The following is a 17,111-nucleotide window of genomic DNA, read 5'->3' as shown; positions in this document are numbered from 1 at the left end:
CCTACAGGGAATATTCAGAAGGGAAGGTACACCTGTGGAGATAATCACAGAAAATTGTGTCAAATTTATGTCAGCAGAGATGAGAGAATATTTAATGAAGAACAATGTGGAACACTGTTGCACAGCCATTTGCCATCCTTCACGGAATGGTTTAGTAGAAATAATGAACAGATTTGTTAAGGGATGTTTCCAGTTGTCATTGGCAATTGCCCTTAACTGGCGGGAGGTAGTCAATGAGGTCATTCTGGCTTACTAGTTTTCACTGCACTACAGCACGAGGGGAGCCATTTGCACCAAATAGAGACAAGGGGGTTCATTTGTCCAGTTAACACATCACGATTGCGCAAGAAGAATAACAAGGGTAATTATGATATGGAGGAGATCCTGCAAAAGATCAGGAATGGCCAAAGGAAGTGCAAGGAGAGTCAGTGAGGATGAGGGACTATGCCTGTGGGGATGAGGCTACCATCAGAGAATCAAGGCACGGTCACAAGGGGCTCTTCAAACTAATGGGCAAGGGCAGTGTGTTAATGGACAATGGCGAGAAGTGGTCCATGAGTGATGTGGTAGTAATCAGAGGTCCAACTAGCATGCCAGTGTCCATGTATCTTCCTGTAGAGGAATGTGGTCCCAGAGTTGACCAATAGAGGAGACTGGGACGTTGTGTAAGACATGTAAAACCCAATGTTCACAATTACTTTGTTTACTATTGGTTGCTGTCCATAGGATTGGCTTTCATACCCTTATGGGAGGTGTATACATGGCCTGGCCCGCGCCTCAAACCCAACAATTTACAGACATGGAATGATCGGACATCCAAGAACCTTGCAATGTCATACCATTCCAAAGAAAAGTGTTAGGTCTTGGGCCAGTGACGGTTTCCATCTGCAGGGGAAGACTGGCTAATGAAGGGGAGCCTAATAAACCATACCATGAATCGCCTGGTTTAAAACAAAATGATATCTTGGCTTGCAAATACCACTGGTGTATGCTTTAGAGTGTTACTGAAGGAGTTATTGTCCAATGACATGGTAGGTGGTGTAGACAGATGCTCACGGATCTCCCGTTAATGTTGGAGGATAGGGTACAGTGCTATATATCCAAGGATGTATTTGTATTCATTAGGTTTATATAGTGTTTTAATCCAAAGCGCTTTACAATATAACAGGATACAAGAATAATGAAAGAAGCATATGTACAATCATGAAATAAACCAGTGAAACAATATGTAGAACAATTTACCTAGGTGGAAGAAGGTGAGGGAAGGGGTGAGGAGTAAGGGAAAGGAGGAGTAAGTCAAGGGGAAAGATGAGGTTTCAAGGGGAATAGGAGGAGGGATAAGGGAAGGAGAGGGTAGGAAAGTGGGTAGGAGGAAGAATAGGGAGGTAGGAGAGGAGCGACGGTAGGGAGAGAGGTCAGGGGGGTATTGACCTCCCTCCTCTTTAATTTGGCTGATGCCCTTCCACTCCACAGAAACGGCACTCCATGTTAATACATTTCTCTGCTCAGCACTCTAAATTCTCTTCCCTTCTTATTTTGCTTGACCTTGAGACACCAGGGTCTGCTCCCGCATGGCTCGCTTCCCATCATCATCTCAAACGTACTGGGTATCTTGGGAAGGGAGGTCTTCTTCACATCTCTTTGATCCATTATTGTACTCAGTCTATGCCAGCCCCTTTGGTTTTCTTGTCATCTCTATGACGAAGACTCGCACACTCCCAAATTTGTGAGTTCCAACTTTTCAATATGCATAAAATTCTCTTTTTTACCTTTCATGTCAGTAAAATTCTTATTCTTACCATTGTCCTTTTTACTTGCAGTATTGTTTTTCCATTATTATTCTATTCTTTTTGGTCTCCCTGCCTATTCTCTTTCTCCCATCAAATCTACTTACCACGCTTCTAGTTGCCTTCCTTTTTAACTTTCCCCTAATACCCACATCCTTCTCTCACTCACTTCCCTTCACTGGATCTCTTTTTCCATTTGCCAACAACTTTGCGCAGTATTTAAGGTCATTCACACCAACACGGATGACCTTTTCATGCAGGCATAAAACCAATGGATTACACTATGGCATTTGCTGCAAGCAGGTGGATTTCATAGGAATCCATTGTACAGGCTGTCTGCACTGATGCATGGCTGTCTCCCATGCATAATTGACCCTTTTTGAAAAAGGTTGCTTTATCACTTCTAATATTTGTTTTACATTGTGTCTTCCAAATGATGGAAATTGCAAAAAGGGGACTGGGTTGCACTCAAGTGTAAATGTAGGCAGTCCCTTCTGTGCCATTTACTCCACTTTTCCGGCAGTGAGAGGGGGGCATCAGTCTCTGTGTCCTTATCTGCACCTTCAAGAGGGTTCAGTTGAATTGAGGTTCTCCCTATTAAAACCAGGACATCTTCGGCATCCCTTTTAGGATCCAACTCCATGCGCTCTCGGTAACGGCCACTTCTTGGTGAGAGAGAAAATTCCTGCGTCCAGGCACATTCAATTCATGGGCATGTCTGCTGGGAATACCAAGTGGAGTGAAAGTGTAGTTTAGTTTCTGCCTGTTCAGTTCCCACCCCCCTGCAATACACCGTGTCCATTATGTTGCGATTGTCAGGAAACATGTCAAATTAAATCCTCAAGTATGAAATCACTCCCCTGCTGAGTAAAAAGTAACATTTTGCAAAAAAAACGACTATAAAAATAGATACAGAAGAATGTCAGATTTAATTGCAAAATACATGCCAGAACTTTCATACTCATGGTGAGCTGGCCAGGCCAAGTGCATGTGTGTGTTCCTCTCGGGCCAGTATATTAGTGTTTTGTAGCCTCAAGTTACATGTGGATCCGGCAGGGCTATCTCAGCTGGGCTGAGTCTGCGATGGCCGCCTTGAAGGAAGGAGATCTGCAAAGCTGGGACCCCAATGCACCTTCCTGTGGGTGAACAGAGAGGTGGAGCGTGCAAAGGTTCGATTGCAGTCAGGGCATGCGTAGGGCTTCTCTCCTGTGTGGACGCGCTCATGGCGGCGCACCATGGAGGCCTGGCAAAAGCTCTTATCACAGAAAGAGCATTTGTATGGCCTCTCACCGGTGTGGACCCTCTGGTGCACTGTAAAGTCAGACTTTCGCAGAAATGTCTTCCCACACTCCCCACACATCAAGGACCGTTTCTGGTGAATCCTTTGATGCTTCGCCAGATGGAAGGAATGAGAAAAGACCTTGTCACACTCAGCACAGGCAAAGATTGGGACAATGGCGGAATTTGTGTTGATGGAAGAACATTCAGTGGCCTGGTACTCGGATTTTATTTTAATACAATGCAAGTCATTAGCCTCAGTGGTACACATGGAGTGATGGTTGTCAGAATTTCTGTATATAAAAGTTGGGTCTTTGATGGGTGCTTTCCTCTTAAAGGGGCTTTGAGAGGGTTGGATTCCAGATATTCTGGAGGAGTAATCCGGGTAACTGGTAAACTTGTTCGTCTTTGAACTGCACACAGAGGGCTGGTTTTCTGATTTTATGGAGACTAAAGTGGAGTGATTGTTAAGCGCTTTGCTCTTAGAGTTGCCCAGAACAGCATTTCGCTCAGAGTTTATGTAGTGACAAGCCTGGTCATCGAGAAGTGTTTCGTTTTTTGAACGGCATGAAAATTCCTGGTTCTCCGATTTTATGGAAGCACAAATTGGATCACTCTCGGAGGGGCACAAAGGGGGGTGGCTTTCAGACTTTATATAAAGAAATGTTGGGTCACTGAGGATTGCTCTGCTGCTGGCAGTGAGTCTAGCGGAGGAGCGCTCAGATTTTGCGCTGACTAAAGTAGAGTCATCAGAGGCATCTATGCTGGTGGAAATAAGCCTAGAAGGATGGACAATGGAATCTGTGCAGGTACGCCGTGGGTCACATGCTGGGATGGTGGAGGTGAGCCCAAAAGGATGGTTCTTAAAATCTGCAGAGTCATTACCTTTGTCATCAGTGCATCCTGAACAGTTGGAAGAGGGGGGGACAAAAGGATGGACCTTTGGGGTTGAGGAACCTTTATGTTCATCCTCGGTGGGTGCTGAGCTTTTGGAGAGGAATACAGATGGATGTACCTTAGAATCTGAGCAGACATACTCTGCATCACAGGTGGGCTCTGGACTGTTAGGTAGAGAATGATGGACATCAGGGTCTATGCCGACCTCATTTGAACTTCTGGGAGATGCTGTGCTGTTGGATATGATTGAAGATGAACAGTCCTTAGAGTCTATGCCAACATCTTCTGCAATGTCGTCGGTTGCTGTGCTGTTGGAGTTGCTCACAGAAGACAGACTGTCAAATATAACACTCACCCTGTCAGAACGTTTTAACCCAAAATGCCTCTTTTGGTGCTGACGAAGCGTGGAAGGGTCTGAGAAAGTGTCTTTGCAGAAGGGGCACGAGTAAGGGCGATTTCCAGTGTGTGTGTTGTGGTGAATCAGTAATAGCGAGTGACGGGAGAATCGCTGATCACAAGCAGCACAGCGGAATGGTCTCCGGACTCCATGGGTGCGATAGTGGAGGTTGTACTCTGATTTTGTGAAGAAGGTCTGTCCGCACTTGTTGCAGGGGATGACTAGTTCAATGTGACTCTGCTGGAGCTGTATTGGAACTGAGCACGTGCTATTGGTCGTAGTGTCATCGTAGCAGGAGAGAGGTTGATCTTCAGTCTCTGTTTCTATGACACTTGGTGTTATTTCCGTGAGGACTTTCTCTGGCTCACCTGGCAAAATGGAGTACGTCACATCATTGGAATGACGTCTATACATTCTCCCAGTAATATGTGTTTTCTTGTGGCTCATCAGTGAAAAAGAGCGTGCAAAGGTCTTGTCACAATCGGGGCACTGGTAGGGCTTCTCCCCAGTGTGAATACGCTCATGGCGGCGCACCATGGAAGCCTGGTAGAAGCCCTTGCCGCAAAAGGAGCACTTATACGGCCTCTCACCCGTGTGAATTCGCTGGTGCACAGTAAAGTCAGATTTCCTCACAAAGTTTTTCCCACATTCACCGCAGATCATGGATGACAGCTCATGTATTTTCTGGTGTCTCTGTAGGCGAGAGTAATAGGCAAAGCTCTTGTGGCAATCTTTGCAGTTAAAAGGAGGCTCATCGGTTGGATGGCTGTGTTGGGTGGGTTTTATCCCTATGTGCCTCTTCTGGTGTTGCCGAAGCACTGCTGGCGTCGTGAAGGATTTTTTACATTGAGTACAGGAGTAAGGACGGTTGCCAGTGTGCACATTCTGATGAATCAAAAGCAAGGCTTGTCGGGAAAAGCATCTGTCACATTCTGTGCAGCGGTAGGGCTTACTGCCCACATGTCCCATATAATGTACATTGTAGTTGGACCGCCTGTTAAAAATCTTTCCACATTCATCGCAAGGGAAGACCTTCTCAATGTGGCTCTGTTCATGCCTCGTCAAAGCTGAGGAAGTTTTGAAAACCTTATCACAGTCAAGACAGGCCATGTTCGGGGCTTCTGAAGAAGATGCCAATTCTGCCGTGACTTCAGGGGACATTCCTTTCTTGTCTGGTGTAGAAACAGTATCTTTGCTGGAAAATAATCTGGCTGGCGTCTCCTGGGCATGTGTCATTTTATGCTTGACCAGTGATATGGAACGTGCAAAGGATTTGTCACAAATGGTGCACTGGTAGGGCTTCTGACCAGTATGCGTCCGCTCATGGCGGCGCATCATAGAAGCCTGACAAAAGCCCTTGCTGCAATATGTGCATTCATACGGTCTCTCCCCTGTGTGGATTCGCTGGTGTACTGTGAAGTCAGACTTCCGCATGAAAGTCTTCCCACACTCGCTGCAGACAAGGACTGCACCTTTAGTCAGCTCACGCTCTTCAATAGTTGAGGCACTCACATTCAATTTGGGGGATGGGTTTCTTACCAATGCTGAACCTGAAACAGTAGTTAATGAAGGCTCCCCACGGCAATCGTCCAAGATGGCATCCACTTCTGGGAAAGAGTAATCTGGCTCTTCATTCTGAACCACACGCTCAGATTTCAGCAACGGCTCCTGCTTCATTCCAAGGCTCTTCGAGATTGACTGGCAATCTGGGAGGACGCCGACTTTGGAGCAATCATAGGCCTGTGTACGGTCTTCAATCTCCCCAATGCCAATTGTTTCTCGTTTTATCAGAGACATGACTGATGTCCTCCCCAGAGGGACTGCCCCGCCCAGCGTGACTAGAGTCCAGACCCTCTGAGGAGTCACTGCCTAGAAGAGATAATAAACAGCCAATCAGTAATTACTTTTCACTAACATTCGTTTCTTTAATTTAATCATTTCGGCCCATAAAACCATACTCTTTCTAGTTCACAGCATTTACTTCCCACACATAGCGGGGTTGGGCTTCAATTTTATTATCCAATAGTTCAGTCATCAGATCATTACATAACAGATTTTCATTTGGTTTTAGATCAAATGTAAAATAATGTTTCTACAAAGGAAGGGTATCAACTTCTGAAAATTCTCTTAATGACATGTTACCCTAGGGCAGTTTTGAAATATGTATTTGTCCACATTTGAATATGAAACGGTCTATAAAATTATAAAGAACCACAATGCTGAAGGAATATCTTGATATTTTACTATCCTATGGTACCCTGGGTTAAACTCACTGCCACGTGTGCCAGTTCACATAATTTACACGACAGGTGAAAACCAGTTGTTCAGTCGTTTTATGTGCGTTTTACAAACATACTTGTTGCTACATTCCACACCGTATATGGTTGTCATTTTGACTTAATTTATGCTGTGCTTATTACATTCACATGTGGTATTCTTTTCATATGAATGAATCTACACATCGCCACTAGGCCCAATTCTCTGGTTGTACACATGATGGGACAATGTTTGGCAGTATGTCACAGCTTGTGGTGGATTATGAGCAGAACATCTTGCACGATCAATGGAGACGACACCTTCTTAGACTATCAAATTGACTCATTGATCCAATGCCCCACAGGCTATGCAAGCACAGGCGGCATGCAAAGAATGTTTTTTGACCGTTTATTGCATTCGGTCACAACAAATGACTGCCATTTAAAACAAACTCATTACCGCAGATGATGCCCAACTCGTCTTCAAGATAACCTCAACCCAAGACCCAAGCAACACCCTTCAACAAATGCCTCGCGGACATACACCTGGATGACAAACAACAACCTCAAACTAAACCCGACCAAAATGCAAATAATGATCTCCCCACAGATGATAACGCAACAGAGACAACTAACTGGCCACCAGGAATGGGAACCCAACCTGAAGCATCCGCCGTGATAAAATACCTGAATACCCATGGCCAAGGGACTCTCACTAGAGTCACAAGTCAACACTATAGCAAATAAATGTATTTAATTAGAGGGATCCTACCCTACCTCTCCTTCCCACACAGAACCCTCGCAATCATTTCCTTAGTATTATCAAGAATCGACTAGGTGAACAGCCTGTACCTTGGAATGCCAGTCCAATGCATCAAAAATACTGCAGCAAGGATACTCCTGAGACTAAACAGAAGATGCCACATCACACCTGCCCCGAGAATCCTACACTGGCTCCCAGAAAACAAATAAAAAAAAAAAAAAAAAAACACACATTAACTTCAAAGCCCTCTGGATCAGCAACAAATCACTACATGGACAAGGAGCCAAATTCCTCCAAGCCAAAACCAACCACTACAAATCAGGAAGAAATCCAAGATCAAGTAACAACCTCCAAATTGAAATAAAACACTACGAAAAAAGAAATTCGGAGGAACGCACTCTCATGCCTAATAGCCAATTTATGGAACTCAATCACAAAGGAGTTAAGAATGACGGAAGACCCCCTCACCTTCCGAATACGACAGAAAACCTGGCTATTAAACTTGCCATGTTTAGCACAAAAAAAACAGGCACCTGCCACAATATCACCATGAACCTGAGACAAACAACTGACAGTACGGATCCTAGAACCAACAAAACAGCCAGACTGTACTAACCAATAACCACCCCTTCTCCTTGCTCCTCTCTAGCATACCCCACACAAACTAACGGGCCAGCCCTACCTCACACAAAAACACAACTCACACAGCCACCAAAAGACTAAGACTACTGCAAACAAACATTACAGACACTGGACGTTGCCCCTCCTGACACAATGACCTCAGTGCACACAATTCAAACCCACTCAGAAAGGAGACTAGCACAGACACCAATTTCTCCTGATTCTACAAGCACCAACAGAAGAGCAAAACCTCCTTCCTGTCCCTCTTCCCTCACTAACCTACCCAACCCACTTTCTTACAGAGCCATGTGAGCGCCTGGCGACTATGCAAATGGTAACGGTGCGTGGTACAAATTAACATAACATCAAAGAGGTGGTACCTCAGGTGCAGCCCCTTCCTTCACCTCAGGTGCCGCAACCCATGATACTGACGACACCTCCTCCAACGACACAAATGCCTCCTCAACCGCAAGCGCTTCAAACACTGGCTCCACTCTGACAGTCGCAAGAAAAGGATTTAACTCCCTCCAGCAGCACAAGGCCCCGAGACAATACTCCTGCAGAGCAGGATACTGACAATGCAGAGGAAAAGACTACTTCCTCAGCCAAGGCGTTTTCACGACCCCTTGGAAGGCCTAGCAGATTTTCTGGGAGTACAAGCACCTCAACATGCTCAGCCAGAAGGAAGCATTCTAGCAGAGGTCTTGTCGCTTAGGGTGGCTAGTCATTCTGGCATCGCTCTTAAAAAGACATCTTGTATGTTGTGGATTAAACTGCACTCTTCTCAGCCTATAAATAAGAGTCTGGATACTAGATTCAGACAGTTAGGTTAGATGGTGAAACTATTTTGTTGTCTTCACACCCTCAACCGCATTACTCTGTGGTGGCAGCAGCGTCTTTATATTTAAAGCCGTCTGCAACTTCCTCCGTAGCAACATCTGCAGTGGCTTGACTGTCCAAGGAGGACAAGCTTCTTGAATCCTTTGGGGAAAAAATGCAGGCCTGCAACTCAGATAAGTAAACGCAGATACATTGCTAGCTGTTGCACACCAACAACTTTGGAGAGAGATTGGGGACTTCCTCCCAGATTTGTCTGTAGATCGCCAAGCAAAGCAGGATTGGCAGAGGTAAAGATTATAGCACAAGATGTGCTAGAAAAATCAGTGTCTCACATTGATACTGCAAGCAGAGGGCTATGTGTGGGTGCAGACATGTGACACTCAGCCTGGATGCATGCCACCAGGTTTACATCTGACATCCAAGACAGAATATTGGATCTTCCCTTTGAAGGCACAGAGCGCTTTCATTCCTCCACCGATGAGGCGCATACTAAGAAATAAATGAGTACCCAAAAGGCTAAATCATTGGCCATACTTTTGAAAACTTACATCTAAAAGGTTTCTCACAAAGTCAGATCTGAATGGCACATTTGGAGGGTTCAGAAGGTTCCAGGAAAGGAGGGCCATACAACCAGAGCGTTCTCCCAGCACTCATTGCAGGAAACCGCAATGCTCTCACCCCCCCTCCTCACAAGCCTCAGAATCAAAAAAATAATGAGGCATGGGACTGGGTCCACAATACCCCAGTTGGGGGCTGGCTGCGCATGTGCTTCGTGGCATCATCTTTTTGAGGACCCATGACTATATCTGAAGCTTCAACATGTTTTCGACTTCGCCTCCCTTCAAATTCTCCTCCCCTCCTTCAAATTGGTTCTCCAGCACTTCTCAAAGAAATTATGTTTGTTAAAAACCAAGCTGTGGAACCAGTTCCCGTTCTACAGGGGCCAGGGCTTCTACTCGAGGATCTGTGTGATCCACAAGAAAAAACATGTGGTGGCCTGAAAGTAGTACTGGACTTATCATACCTCAATCTTTCCCCTCCTCTTGGAGAATGTACAAGATGGTAACGCCTGCACACATTACCAAAGCTCTGTTCAGGGAAGAATGAATGTGCTCCCTGGACCTGAAGGATCCTTACTTACATGTCCCCATATGGCAACCACGCAGACGGGTGTTATGTGCCATCATTTTCAGTCCAAGGGCCTTCCATTTGTCATAAACCTGGCCCCACCAGTTTTCACAAAGATTATGAATGCTGTGGCATCCCTGCTCAGACAGGAGTGACATCATATATATTAAACCTACTTGGACAACTGGATAATCAGATCCAACTCTCCGGAAGTGACAACGACAAGCCAGATGCTTTGGAATATACTGTTCAACCTGGGATTCTCCATAAATCAGAAGAAGTCAGAGCTTTCTCCCATTCAAAATCTTGTATTCCTAGGAATAGGTTGGGACACTCTTGCCGAGAGGATGTCTCCTACTCCGGAGAGACTTTGAGACATCCGAGCAGCGATCAAGCACTTTGTCTCCAGGCCGTCCACCTCAGCTTGTTTGTTTATTGTTTATTTTATTTCTATAGCGCTCCAGACCCGGGAGTAAAAGGGCATTTAGTACAAGTTACAAGGCACAGTACATGGTAAAAACAGCAATAGTAGGTCAACAGATATCTACATAATATACAGACAGTGGAGGTAATAGCAACCAAATCAAGATAAAATGAGACCCAAGCAATATGTACAATTTATAGCTAAGTCTAACTTAACGGTTGACTTTTTGTCAGAAGCCACCCAATGGCAAGTTTCCTGAACGACTGGAAGGATTTGGAGGACTTAATAGTCAGGCGAGGACAGTGAAGCTCGAGCCTCCGGCTCTTTTAGAGGTAAATCTAGGTACTGTAAAACATAAGGTATTGGACGATCTCGTGGTTCTGATGGAAGATTTCATGGTGAATTTATCTGTAAGGTAGGGGGGGACTAGATAGTTGAGAGCTTTGTAAGTAAGGCAGAGGGTTTTGAGATCAATTTTATGTTGGATAGTAAGCCATTTACATGTAGTTCTAGTGGCAGAGATGTGCTCACGCCTGGGAATGTTTAGCCAGGCATGAGTAGTACAAGCATACTACTGTGGTGGACACATGGATCCAGTGTAATATTGGGTACTCCTTTCCAGCCAGCCCCACATTCGGGGATGATTACAACAGATTCATCCATGGAAGGGTCGGGGACCACTCTTATTGAGTTCATGGCAAGTGGTCCAATGTGGAGAAACAGCATCACATAAATGATCTAGAGGTGTTAGTCATTGTTTTAGCTCCAAGATACTTCCAACCAATGTTACAGAACCAGATAGTGTTGGTTAGAACAGACAACTCCACTGCTATGCATTATATCAACAAGCAGGGAGGCACAAGGTCTCCGGCTCCAGGAAAACTACCAGTACAGATCTGGAATTGATCCGTTTCTCAGGGTATTCTCCTCAGGGCATTTCACCTACCAAGGGAGGACAACTCAGAGGCAGATGGAATGAGCAGGCTTGCAACCACTTCTTACGAGTCGGATTCAGGCATGAAGTACTGAACAAAATGTTCCTCAAGTGAGGGCATCCGTAGGTGGATCTTTTTGCCACAAAGGAAAACACCAAATGCCCTCTCTTTGCCTCTTGGACAGACCAGGACAGGAAATCCTTAGGGGATGCATTTCAGATACCATGAGACCATCTGTGGGGATTTGCATTCCTTCCAAACCCACTCATTCAAAGGGTTGTACACAAGATTAGGAATTCACAGAATTGCAGGCTTATTCTAATAGCACCTATTTGGTCATCAAGAGTGTGGTTCTCTGATATGCTCCATCTGTCACAGTCTGAGCCCATTCGGTTATGGACAGGGCAACTTCACCTGTTAACACAACAGAATGGTTTGGTAATTCATCCTGCTCCGGACAAGCTCTCTCTCTCAGGGTGGGTACTGAAGAGCTAACTTTAGGACATCTTGGACTTTCACAACAAAATGTGCAAATAATTCTAAAAGCTTGCAAGGACTCCACCAGAAATCCATACAGGAGCAAATGGGCTTGATTCTATTTCTGGGCTAAGGACAAGAACATCAAACCCCTCTCATGTTCACTGGATGATGGACTATCCTTTTCTGCTTACCTTGCTCATACAGGAGTGCAGGTGCCTGCCTGGCAGCGATCGGAGTATATCAAAACTCAGACAAATTACTATTATCCTCAGCTAATCCTGTGGTCAAGAAGCATCTCCAAGGTTTAGCGAGGATATACCCACCAATAACCAAACCTTATCAGGTTTGGGGCCCTTAACGTCGTTCTAGCGGCTCTGGCTCATAAGACTTTCGACCCAATGTCATCCCTAGATATTAAAAAGCAGTCTCTTCATTCCAACTAAATCAAACAATTGTGCTACCCACATTCTTTCCAGAGCTCACATCAGAGGCAGACAAGGTTCTACATTGTCTAGATGTATGTAGGACATCAATGTTCTACTTAAACGGGACCAAAGTGTTTAGGAAATTGGAAGCTTGTTTTGTCACCTTAGGAAGTTCCTCTCCAGGCTCCCACGCATTCAAAGCCTTGATAGCCAGGTGGATTGTCACAGCAATTACAGAAGCCTACAGAAGCCTATAAACATCCGAACAAGCCTCCTCCGGCGGAAATCCATGCGGTAAAAGCTAAAGCGACAGCCGTGGCATACCAGAGGTAAGTACCATGGGTTGTAATCAGCAAGGCAGCAACCTGGGCATCCCCATCTGCCTTCTGTAAACATTACTGCCTAGATACCAGTGCCAGGTCAGATGCCACATTTGGTCAGGCAGTGCTGAAAATCTGTGTGCTAATAGCTCATAATAACTTAGTTTTCAGCCCCCCTCCCAGCTTAAATGGAGCATTGTAATCGCCCATGCAGTATGGGGGCGGGACATAAGGAGTACTTCAGTCACTACTGCGAGTAACTTTTTATTTACCACCCATGTGTTCCCATTTACATTAGAGGTCACTCACATGGTCTTACCATTAATAACCTCTCATCGACTCCCATCTCCTGGTCTGACAAGCTCCTTATGACATTTCACCTTTGCTTTCCAAAGCCAATCAGAACCCCTAGCCCAGGCAGACAGCGTCCTTCCGGCCATGGTCCAACCTTTCGCCCACAACAATGATGCAGACATTTCTCTCCTTGACACGTTTTCTGATCATCTAAATGCCAATGAACTACGAGACAAACACATCTCTGCCCTCACTGGAACGTTCAACTGCCTTGTCCCATCCAGACCTGGATCCCAAAAGAGACGTTCCCATGTCCACAATAAATTGTTTTCTAACAAACTCATCCACATTTTTATTTGTATTTATGTATACAGCAGATTTGCCAAAGCGTTGTACAAGGTCAACAAATAATACAATAATACAGAGTAGCATATAAACAGAAGAAAACATATTACACTAGGCTCAAGAAGATAGTAGAAGGGAGTGCGGGAGAATTGAAAAGTGTGTGAGGAGCTAATAGAAAGAGGTAGGGGGTTACAGGGTTTGAGAGCTAGCAGGGAGAAGGAACGAGAGCAGGGCAGGGTACAAAATGGTGTATGGATGGCAAGAAGAAATTGCGACAGAGAGCACGGGGAGGAGAGCATAGGGTAACTAGGGAAGAGAGACAGTGCGGGGCCAAACCATGAATGCAATTAAAGACAATGGATAGGAAATGAAAAGGAAGATGTGACTCGAAGGAGAGCCAGGACAGAGAATTTGTGTGTAGAAATGAGGAATGGGGAGGAAGGCAGAAGAGTGCACGGATTGCAAAGTTAATGAAGAGGAGTGAAGAGGAGAAACCACCAAGCAGGCAGCCCTACTATCAGGGCAGAACAGTAGTTGATGAGGGAAAGGATAAAAGCAGAGATGACTAGATTTGAGGAGTAAGAAAAAAAATAGACAGATATTAACAATGCTAAACAAGTGAAAATGACATGACTGAAAAACAATACAAATGTGCAAATAAAAAAGGGAGAGAGACGGGTCAAAGAGCACTGCACGCTTATGTGCAGAAGTAGGAAAGGAGAGATGAGCAGGGGGAAAGGAGAAAAGGGTGGGAAGAGCAAATAGCATAGGAAAGGACAAACAGAACTTCTGTTTGGAGGCATGAAGATGAAAAAATGAGAATGCATCATGGATTGGATTTCCTGGAGGCAAGCAGAAAGAGAGGAGTGCAATAAGTGAAAAAAGACAGAGAATGACGCAAAGATCTGACAGTTATCGGCACAGAAGTGAAAGGGGAAGCTAATAGAGGAAATTGAGACGTGAAGAGCGAGAACAAGAGATATCAGAGAACAGGAACAAAAAAGGAGGGAGAATGGTTGCCAGCCAAAGAGACAGAACAAGTATAAGAATTAAACCATTGTAGGACAGAACCACAGAAACCCAAAGGAGAGAGTGTATCAAGCAGGGCACGGTGATCAAAAGTGTCAAAAGGTGGCAGAGAGATCAAGGAGGCTAAGAATGGGAGATAGTTTAGAGTGGTGTGCAGATAGAAGTGAGTTTGTGATGTAAATCAATGCAGTTTTAATGGAGTAAAAGGCCAAAACGCAGTTTGGGGTAGAGAGAGGTGAGAATAAAGATCGAGATAGGGAGAAACTTGAGAGTAGACAATGTGCTCGAGACCCTTAGAAAGAAATGGGAGGAGAGAAACAGGACGTAAGCTAGAAAGAGGTGAGGGGTCCAATGAAAGTTTTTTCAAGATAACATTATGGTTGAAATCAGTGTTTCAGGTGGATCTGGAAAGAGACAAACGGAAGAGAACATTCAAGAAGGGTATGATATGGGGAAGAGACAGTACGGCTAGTATGAGCATGAAAAAGTAGTGTCTGGATGAGATAAGAGAGAAGGATAAAGAATGGGAGCGTAGATTGGAGGGAGTAATGGGGAAGGATTGGAAGGGAACCAAGAGAATAGGAGAGCAAAAACTTGAACGTCCCTGGAGAAAGTCATGCTCCCAAGTTGACAAAATTGCTTGCCGCTTTCACCAGAGTCCTCAACTATCATCACAGCGAAAAAGGCTTTCTTTTCTCAGGCCATCGGCAATGCCTAAAAAGCACGGTTAAAAATGTACCATAGCATCAGAAAACCAAATTCTGTGAAGCTTTTAGTCCTATCGTTGCACAATATTTGCAAATAGCTCCTAGACTGCTTCATAGTCAATGCCCAGAAACCTTAAACTGAAACATCCACTTCCCCATGTTTAGGCTTCACCTGGTTATCTCCTGTCCATACCACCTTAAGCCAACTGGCCAGCCTAGGCCCTTGTCCCACTGATCACATCCTAAAAGCCATCAACACAGCAGATCACTTTGGGTAGCCTACTGACCCCTGCCTTCTTCTATCTTCATCATACTGCCCCATCTCTAAGCTTCACAGGATTGGAACAATCATGCCGAAACTAGCCATCAAACAGCTACAAGATTGGTTGTTTGGTGGAAGGCCAGCTTTTAGACTCCCACCGATCAGGTTTCCCACCCTCTCATGGAACTGAGACAGCTCTCCTACACATCAGGGAACATCTCTATGAAGAACTAGATTCCAACCAACGAGCCATTCTCCTCCGACACATCCAGGATTTGTTCAAAATAACAAAGTACTTGCTTGCCGTAGGTCCTTTCTCCCAAGAAGATCCCAGCAAACCAAACTTGCACTCTTCCTTTCTCTTCACTGCTACCTTGACTATAGCATCTCCCCCACCCCCCCTTGGACTCATCACTCTCCCCCTTCTTTTCTACACTTGGATGAGATAATTGACCAAAATAATCATATATTGTAAACTTAATTTTCAAATGTAAATGGACGACACCCAATTTACAGTGAAGGACAACTGCTCTTTGAATCCTGACCACTTCCTAGCCGTCCAAGTATTCAAACGCATTCACAGATGTCTACAAAGACGGATACATTTCAGCAAACTTCCCTCAGTTTTGCCAAATCAGAGATCTTAATCCTTGCTCCCCTTTACCCTATAGCTATCTTACTTGCCTGCCCCCATCAAATGGACAATTACCTGTCCCTCTACACCAGGCCAGAATGTAGGATTCTACTAGGATGACAATTCCCATGCTCTCCCAAATCAACTACCTAATTAAATCCAGAAATCTGCAATGCTAGCTAGTACGGAACATCACCCCCTTTGTCTACATCTTCCAAAGATGCTCCTTACTCAGAGCCATTATTCTATAGAGAATGGACTATGCTATGTCAGCTCTACTCTGGCCTTCCCCAAACCCCACTCTCAAAACGTCAACTGTTCCTAAACAAAGCCGCTCTGATGATCTCCAACCTTAACCCACACAACCACATGTCTCGTGTCATGTCCCAACTTCATTGGCTCACCTTTGCCTCTAAAATAAAGGTCATGCAGCTCTGCCAAGCCCCCAGGATCTTCCATGACCGGGCCTCAATACCTCAAAAGATTCCTCAAGCCATTCAGCCAAGGAAAAACCTCAGATCTTCAAATTCAACCTTCTTACATTTAGCAACATTTTTTAAACACCACATCTGTGGCTGACGCTTTGCATTCCTTGCTTCTACCCTCTGAAACTTACTACTCCTTAATCTTTTCAATGAAAACAACTGTGATTGATTCTGGCCATCCCTCAAGAACTTCCTTTTCTCTTAGGCTTTGAAAGTCCTCTCGCCTCCTCACTGGCTGCCCTTTTGGGATCACGCGCTCTGAAGTGATCCTCAGGTTGCATAAGCATTACAAAAAACCTAATAATAATAATAATAATAATAATAATAATATCTAGTTTTATATAGCGCTACAAACAGGCAGATATCTAAGCGCTGAAATAAAAGTTGATATTATTATCCCACGGTGTGGTACTCAATTTAACGACCTCGGAAGGATGAAAGGCTGAGTTGGCCCTACCAGGATTCGAACCTGCATCAGCAGGCTGCACACAGATGTCAGAACGAGCGCCCAGCTCACAGTGCCATCTGACCAACTAAAGAAAGAAGTGGATACTGGGACACATAACTCATAACCTAGTAAAAGATTGCTACAAACCCCAGAGAGACTTGAACTTTAAATGCATGCTGCATAATGGTAAGATAGCTCAGCGGGTTGAGCACTCGCTGCTGCGATCTGAGCATGATCTGCAAGTCGCAGGTTCGAATCCCGGCAAGGCCAACTCAGCCTTTCATCCTTCCGAGGTAGATAAATGAGTATCAATTTCGGTTGGGTGATATTGTATGTAAATATGTGCTCTGTAAAGCG

At 44.9% G+C, this 17,111-nt stretch overlaps 1 protein-coding gene across 1 annotated transcript in view; it reads right to left on the bottom strand.

Moving 5' to 3' along the window:
• Positions 1-2,697: 2,697 nt before the first annotated feature.
• LOC138537156 (zinc finger protein 721-like) overlaps positions 2,698-17,111 on the bottom strand; it is a 45,510-nt gene continuing 31,096 nt past the window's right edge. Inside the window, exon 2 of the mRNA XM_069641431.1 lies at positions 2,698-6,228. Coding sequence (XP_069497532.1) covers positions 2,851-6,156 — 3,306 coding nt within the window. The 5' untranslated portion in view covers positions 6,157-6,228 and the 3' untranslated portion in view covers positions 2,698-2,850. The remainder of the gene's footprint in view (positions 6,229-17,111) is intronic.

This window comes from Ambystoma mexicanum, chromosome 1q (assembly GCF_040938575.1).
Source record: "Ambystoma mexicanum isolate Mex_15411 chromosome 1q, UKY_AmexF1_1, whole genome shotgun sequence".
NCBI lineage: Eukaryota > Metazoa > Chordata > Amphibia > Caudata > Ambystomatidae > Ambystoma > Ambystoma mexicanum.
Note: the sequence above shows the minus strand (reverse complement) of the source record. Positions and strands in the feature narration are given on the sequence as shown.